General features: G+C 43.5%; 1 protein-coding gene across 1 annotated transcript; it reads right to left on the minus strand.

The window, feature by feature from the left end:
• Window positions 1-991: 991 nt before the first annotated feature.
• A4GNT (alpha-1,4-N-acetylglucosaminyltransferase) lies at window positions 992-5,358 on the minus strand. The gene is made up of 2 exons (XM_019746617.3): window positions 4,923-5,358; window positions 992-1,606 (listed from the first exon to the last, which is right to left on the minus strand). Exons 1-2 carry the CDS (start codon window positions 5,331-5,333, stop codon window positions 992-994), a joined length of 1,026 nt encoding a protein of 341 aa, XP_019602176.3. The 5' UTR covers window positions 5,334-5,358.
• Window positions 5,359-8,428: the final 3,070 nt, after the last annotated feature.

The following is an 8,428-nucleotide window of genomic DNA, read 5'->3' on the forward strand; positions in this document are numbered from 1 at the left end:
AAAATAGAAAGGAAAAAAAACTCTACCTAGCAGGGTCATTATGTGAATCAAATTAGCTAAAGCGTCTTTAGACTGAGCCAGGAGCCTAGCAGTCAGCATGTGTCCTCTGAGTTCAGTACAGTGTGAAATCTGTGGGGGCTTAGAGCATTTGCTTCTCAGCTCTCTTCCCATTGTATCCCCTAAATGTACAGAAAGTAGCATTGAGGGTATCTGTTTGTGTTTGTCATTTCCACCAGACTCAATTTCCCTATGTGTAAATGGGTGCCCTCTTTTGCAGGGCGCTTGTGAGAAAGTGGAATTGACAAGCACCTCAGTCCACCTGGTCTGTAATGCAAAAGCTAAAGACTCCATCCTCAGGTGACCAAGACCTGCCATGCATGGGACCCTTGTACCTTTCCCTTACTGGGCCACAGTTCAACATTCAATATAGCCAAGAATGATTGAGTGCCTACTGTGAGCCGGGCTCCGTTCCAGGTCCTGAGGATACCAAGAGTTGATAGAAGACTAGATCACTTAGCACTAAGAAGCTGTCACTTCTGCCACAGCACACACAAGATTTGTTGGTGCCAATGTCAGTCCCTGACACAGAAACAGGCCAAAGGAGACTGGCCCTAGATGGCTAGTCCAGGGGACATTGTTTAAATACAGACACGATGAGACAGGAGATAAGCTAGCCATATGGAACATGAGCTGTGGACACCAAGGATGACAAACAGAGAGAAGCAAGAAGCCGAGGTCCCTGATGGCTGCAGTGACTACACCCACCCTGAATGACTTGCCTTCAGATTCTTTTACATAAGAGAGCAATAAACTTCTATATTTTATACACCAATGGTCCTTAGGATTTTTGTGTCATAGACAGAGAAAGCTAATACTAACTGACATGTGGATCAGTCCCCACACCCCTGGGGAAAGTGGAGATCAAATGAAAGAGTGGCACCCCAGGCAATATTTAGTTGCACGATGTAGCAGCAACAACCCAGCATTGGCTCTATCTGTTACCAGGGCCCAGCTTCCCAGTCACCAACCCCTCTGAGCCTTGAATCAGATGCCTGTAAGTCCTGGGACAGTGCTGACGGTAGAGATTTTCCACCAGCGTGTTGCTGCCTCTAACCACGGCCCTCCCTTCCTGGTTCATGTAGTTCCACAGATGCAGGGCATAGGAGTTGTTGAAGCTCGGGTCTGTGTCCCAGACTTCGTAGTAGCGCCTCCACTCTGGATAGGAGATGGGGTAAAATCTTTGGGGGTGTAGGAAGGACAAATTCAAACACTTGAGGTCGCTCACCTCCTGGAAGTCTTTGAGTTTGCACCATACTCTCAACATCCTCGTCATCAAATTGGGACCCTGGTTGCCCCAAATGTCTGAATCATAGTGTTCAACAAAGTTTTCCATGCACTCCCATAGGAAGGAGTGGCGGGGGAGGAATCCAAACACCCCATTACTAGAGTACTGAGAAGACTGGGCAGCCAAAAAGTTTTCCTCGGGGATGGGCCTGATAGAGATGACATCGGTGTCCATGTAGATGCCACCATACTTCCAGATGATGGCCAGGCGGGATGCATCGGAGCTGACATGGAGCCAGTTTCTCTCTGCACTGGTGTTGATCTGCGGGAGCAGGTGCAAATCAGCCCCAGCAGCAGGGGAAGAGGGATGGCTGGGGCAGCAGGACACCTGGCCCGAGGGTAGCTGGGAAAGAGGAATCGAGCCAGCTTCCCAAAAACCTATTTGCCAGAAGCCCAATTTTGCAAATTTACCAAACTTACCTCCATCCCCAAAAAAGTTACCTTTTAGTAAAAAGTTTACAGCAATCTGAAAAGATTTTAACAGCTTATAAAGATTTCATTAAATTATTTTTAAAAATAAAAAAAGAATTAAAGCAGTGAAAAGATAAAATTAAAACCCAGAAGGGATTTCACGATGAACTATATGAGTCATTTTCAGGGGGGTGTCCATTAACCACAAATATAAAACTGTGAAGGAATAATTTTTGTAAAGTCCTAAAAATGCTAAAAACTGAACAAGAAAAAGATAAAGTAGGCAACTATAGGAAAAAAGTCAATATGTATGCTATTTGAGAAACTGGTAAAAGAATCTTAAAATGCATACATGCCTTTGTTCACTAATTCCTTTAATAATATTCTTTGAGGTCCTACTTATGATACGCCAAGCTCTGTTATAGCTGCTAAAGATATGCCAGTGAAGAATGACAAAAATCTCTACTGAGAAGAGATAGACAATAAACAAATAAACATATAATATGTTGGGTGTTCATAAGGCCTGTAAAGGAAAAAAAGCTGGATGAGGGAGCTATGAAGGGGGTAGGGTGAAACACAATCTTGTCTTGGGTTCCAGCAGAAATTTGAATGAAGTGGGTAAGTGAACCATGCGGATATCTTGAGAAGAATGTTCTAGGTAGAGGGAACAGCTAGTGCAAGGGCCCTGAGGCAGGAACAGGAGGGAGGCAGTGGGGCCAAAAGAGAGTAGTGTAGGTTCAGAAGGGGCAGATGCTTAAGAGCTCTGTGTCCCAGGGCCCACCTTGTTCCTAAAATCCAACATAGCAAAATGGAGGTATAGCTTAGAACAACCCAAACTGAGTTCTGGGGAACATTAGCTCCAAGAAAATATTTACGTCATACTGAAAGGGTTCCATGCTCAAATAAGTTTGGAAAATGCTGGATTGAGTCAAATTCAAGTGTCTTTAGTTCAGGACTACACGAGAGCCTTTAATCTCCTCATGTGCATGGTTAGTCTGTGAGAAAAGGATATAGTTAGTATTCAGTATCTCCCAAAACAATTAGAGTACAGATTTCTTTTTCCCATGAGCAAAATACAACGTAGGTAATGTTAGTTAAATACCAGAGTGGGGACACCAGCCCCAGAGCCAGCGTGCTGCCTATTCCTGTACAGTCCTGGAGCACCCTCTAGCAGGCTAGCACGGAGAGTCGCAGGGACCTAGCCAGCATGTCCCTTCCACCAGTCCTTCTCCACTGCTAACGCCTGCCTCCCTGACCCACAGCCTGCCCTGCCGCTGCCTGGGGCCACACTAGTTGCCACCTACTTGTTAGGAACTCTGTGCTGGCAACTGCAGGTGAAAAATCCATCCGGTGAGTCAATCTACCTCCTCCTGACAGGTCTCAAATTTGAGACTTCCATGCTCTTCAGGAGAAGAGATACCAGTAGGTGCAGTGGGATATAGAAGTTACATGGGGCCAAGAGTGAAACTGACCAATTACACACACACACACACACACACACACACACACACACACACACACACACACTTAGGCCTGTCGCTTAATCCAGAAAATGTCTCCAGCTGACAGCAACCAGGAGCCAAGTGTGTCCTCCACCCAGGGGAGCCACCCAGTCCCCAGGCAAATGAGGTGGGGGTACGAGGTCAGGAGTTTTCCTTTTTTATATATGAATACTGTAGTTGGCTGAAAAATGGCCACTCAAAGATAATCAGATCCTAAGTCCTGGAACTTGTAAATGTTACCTTGTGGGGAAAGGGTCTTTGCAGATGGAATTCAATTAAGGATTTTGAGATGAAGATTATCCTGGATTATCCTGATGGGCTCTAAATGCAATCACATGTCCTTTAAAGAGAGGGAGATGGAGAGGGAGAGTTCATACACACACACACACACACACACAAATGGATGTGAAGATGGAGACAGAGGCTGGAGTGACAGGCTCTACAGGAAGGATTCTTCCCTAGAGCTTCCCAGGGAAATGGGGCCCTGCCCTCACCTTGATATCCACCCAGCGAAAACGATTTGGGACTTCTGCCTCCAAAACTGTGAGGGAATATATTTCCGTTGTTTTAAGTCACCAAGTTTGTGGTACTTTGTTACAGCAGCTATAGGAAACTAACACAAGTGCCTCATAATGGCTTCAATTTTGCCTCTTGGCCTGCAAAACCTAAAGTATTTACTTTCTGGTCCTTTACAGAGAAAAGTTTGCTGACATTTGGCCTAGCCTCTGATTAGAACTTAGATCCGATTTTATATGGCAGGCAAATGGTATTATTTTGATGTCAGTTTTTAAATTACTTTTTAAAATAATTTTACTTATACAATTAACATCTTCTCATCACTAAATTCACTCCTCATCCAATCATACTAAAACACTACTATTACTGTGTGTTGTGTATTTTCTTCAGGTCTTTTGCTTCCATATAGATGTGGGGCTGGGGGGTTGCATCGCTAAAGTGATTACAATTACATTATAATATAAGAATATTTAATTTCATCTTGTAGTCTTCATAAGATGCCACAGATAAAGCCTGCATAATGGAATTACTGAGTGGCTATATTATAATTTCCTAATGCATTACCTGATTATGAGTCCTCTGTGAGAGAAATATTTAATTGAAACATTATTTCCTTATTATGCTATGTTACTATGATAAAGATTACACACCTCCTAAGAGCTCCAGGAGTGTCTTGATCATATCTTAATATAACCCAATCTCATATAGCCATATTCCACCTGATCCGTTATGAGTTTTCTGTTTACATAATTTTCAAGTTAAATGTTCCCCCTCAGGTGCAAAAAAAAAAAAAAAGAAAAAAAAAGAAAACTTTAACATGGATGGGTTTAACTCTCAGTGAAAAATAAGGGGTTTGTACACCTAGAAAAGGTACAGCAACTTATTCGGTTAAAAAAAGATTCAAAAGTATGTCGGATCCTAAGGTAGAAGGCTGGAAACAAAAGCTTATAGATAAGCTTAAGTCTCTCCCTGTTTACTTGAATCAAGACTCAACCCAATAGAAAGAAGGCCAGGCAAGAATCAAAGGATCTGGGTTCTAGTCCCATCTCCAACATTGAGTCCTTACCCCCAGCTATAAAATGAGTAGGTTGAAATCGTTTTCTGTGGTCCCTCCCCACACTAGCATTCTAAGATTCTCTGAACACTTACTTGAGTGTACCATGACAACAATGGTGTGTCTTCAAACAGCTTTTTCATATTCAAAGGGAAGAGGAAAACATTGTCTATTGCTGAAAGGAGGGAAAACGCTGGGTAAGTGGAGTTTGGGGGTGGCTGCATGGAATTGCTGAGACCCTTCATAAAGAACGCCACAGGCTGCTCAGGATAAATCTTGGCAGCAGACTCCACAGCACAGGAGACCAGTGGGGGTGGCTCCATTCTCTCAGAGGTCTCTATGAACACAATGCTACGTCTCTTGCCCAGGAGGCCCTCTGGCCCCTGCTGGGACTTGTAGGGAGGCAGGCAGGAGAAGTGGCAGCTAGACTTCATGGAGAGCCGGTAGAGGAAGCCACAGGAAAGCAGCAGGATGACCGACAAGGAGAGCTGGAGCTCCTTCAGCATGTCTACTTCTCTCTCCTAGCTGCTCCTTCAAATCAACACAATTAATTAAAAATTAGATTCACAAAACCAGATGAAGATAGCACACAAGAAAATAATACAAAAAATATCACTTCTAAGCTTAGATTTTTAAAATCCTAAATAAAATACGACCAAGTCCCGCAATATTAAAAAGAAAAATGCATTAACTAGGGTTTAACTGAGGAATTTAAAGGTGGTATGAAAGAGGAAAATAATAAATTTGTTAATAGGAAAACTATTGGTAAAATGCATTATCTTAGCAGATTGAAGAAGAAATACTGTATGATCATTTTGTTTCCATAGATGCCAAGAACAGGATGAAATTTGACATCCACTCGTAATTTTTAAAAAACACAAGGAAACTTTCTTAAGCTGACCAACAATGTCTACCAGAACATAGAGCAATCATCACACTTAACATGAAGCATTTGCAACATCCCCATTAAGACCAGGAATATGATATAGATGTTTATTATCAGTTACTCTTCAACATCATTCTGCTAAGTCTCACCAAGGCAATGAAACAAGAGAGAAGAATTTCTACTATGAATATTAGAAAGAAAGAGGCAAAATTATCACTAGTTGTAGAAAATATGATTGCTTAGAAAATATCACTAGTTGTAGAAATTGCGAAATCTAATAGAACTAAGAAGGAAATTCACCAAGGTAGCAAACTGCAGGCTAGAGTTAAATAATTTGCCAAGATCACACAGTTAGCAGAGCCATGACTCTAACATGGGACTACCTGCCACCAAAGCCCAGGCTGAGAACTGTTACCTGCAATACCTCCTTCTCCATTAAGTGTTAGCTCTAACCCCAGCTCACTTCAGGAGAGCAGAGATCTCATTTCTCTTGGTGGTCTATTTTTCATATTCCATATAACTTTTTTAGAAAATGCAAAACCAGTGAATCACAGCTTACCTTCTAGCCAGGAACTTGCAGTTAGCCAATATCTGAGGTCTTAGCAATGACAAGTCTTTCCTGCTATACTTTCTGATAAATCACCATCTAATCTTCCAATTCAGCAACACTGGGGGAAAGTAAATCATTGGCAGAAGATTAACACTAAACACAAGTTCCCAGGAAGTTCCTCCCTTTACTAAGTTCCCCCAAACACAGAGACCTGGGGACAACAAAGGGCTCACATGATTTTTCAGGTAACCCACACGTTGATCCTGCCTACTTGTGGAGGGCTTATAGGGGGATAATTTCAACTGGAGAAAACTGTATTTAAATCTGGAGCCAAAAGATAGTGTGCCTGAGCAGTTGAGTTTCAATCAAAATCATGGACAGGGACTTGGGAAAATTTCTTCACCAGACAACCCTGTTCTTTGGTCCAAACTTTGCAAAGGTTTGATTAAAAGAAAAGAAAATCTATCACCATAAATAAAGGACAACCCCAGTAGTCCAAGGCCCTGGGATTTGGAACAAGAATTGATTTTCCAATTTCAGTTACAGCAGCTTCAGGAAGAGTCTTTTGCTCTGAGTTCCCCCTTGTGGGTCATACTTTCCCCCAGTCTCACAAGGTCAAGTTTATTTCCCTCCACTGATGTGGCAATCCCCACATGTCCCAAGATAGTGCCATTCTGCTGTGGTCTGTTCTCCAGTGCCCCTGACATGAGTACTTAGTAATACTCTTTGGAGCCATTCTCACTCAGGGAGTCACCTATCTTCAGTCCAGAGCCTTCTCTCAGCCATGAACAGATATCTACAGTTCCCCTGGATGCTCTGGTGTGAGCAGGGAGGTTCCTTCCTTAACAAGCTGGATCCTGACCTAGCAGGTTCTACATTAAGGGAGGTAAAGCTGTCCCACTAGTCGATGCCTTCTTCTTTCTTTTTTTCCTGTGCCCATGGCTCCCCAGGAATGGCACCTTGGGTCTGCACACACACCTTTTCCTTTTGGAGTTGAATTTCTTCTCTGGACCTCATCAATTCTAGGTTCAGCCTGCCTTGGTATCTTTACAAAGTTCCCTGGCATTGGAGAGAATGGTTGTTTTTTCCATTCAGTGACGGAAGAAAAGAGAGCAGAGCTCCTGCTCCCCTCTCTGGGGGAACTAGACGGCTGCATTCGTGGGAGTGATACATTCCTAGTGCCTGTGTTTCAGGTGGGTCGTATATTCTAGTGCCTTCCAACTGTTTGCAAAATGGCCAAAACCATGGTCAAGTGTTCAAGGCAGAGAGCAGTGAAGTAATTGGTGGTCTTTGTCACAGGGATGAAAGTGAGCATTAGTGATGCAAAAAATAGGACCTGACCAAGAACCAAGTAGAGGATATGACGGAAAGAGCACTGAGCTTGGAGTCGTGCCTCCACCCTCCATAGGCTGAGGCTACCAGAACAAGTCCCTAAACTACTCGTATGGAAAATAACTTACCTCAGGCTCATTGTGAGGATGGAAGGGCTCTGTAAACCAAAGAAGCAGCCCTCACTTTTTACTAAGGAAAAGAGGAGAAACATAGAATACTATTACTCTAGATGGTGTTTGGACTCCTTGATGACAAACATGTTGTTGTTGTTATTGTTATTATTATTTTCAAATGAGTGAAATCTATTTCTCAGTGAACCTTCCCGAAGGAAATCCTCAGCCCTGTATGAGAGTTGATAAGATGTGTGCAGCAACCAGCAGTCAGTCACTGGTACCTGGGACCTTTTCAGAATCACAGCCTAATATCATTTCTGAGTCTTCCTGAGGAGGCCTCTGCCATCTGAGTCACTTCCAGGAATGTCCCAGGGCCCCCAGATCCATCCCTTCAGCCTTCCCTCCGATGTGGACAGCAGAACTGCCATCCCTCCCTCCTACTCCCCAGTTTGCCTTATCTGGCCTGCACCACCCTAACTTTCTGTCTGTGTGAGCAGGTGCCACAGCAGCAGCTCCTCACCTGGACTCCATAGATCCCTAGAGGCTCCAAGGATGGGTGTCAGGAAACCCTGTATCCTGGGACCACAGCTTGCATCAGTCCCTTTATCGTGGGGGTCACTTATTCACAGCTTCTCCTACATCTCACCGGCCCTGAGGAATGTCCCTTCTCTTTGGCCCTCATAACATTTGAACAAGTCTGTTCAAATTATTCCAAATGTC

This window comes from Rhinolophus sinicus, chromosome 5 (genome assembly GCF_057876585.1).
Source record: "Rhinolophus sinicus isolate RSI-liver-muscle chromosome 5, RSI-T2T, whole genome shotgun sequence".
In the NCBI taxonomy this organism is placed as follows: Eukaryota; Metazoa; Chordata; class Mammalia; order Chiroptera; family Rhinolophidae; genus Rhinolophus; species Rhinolophus sinicus.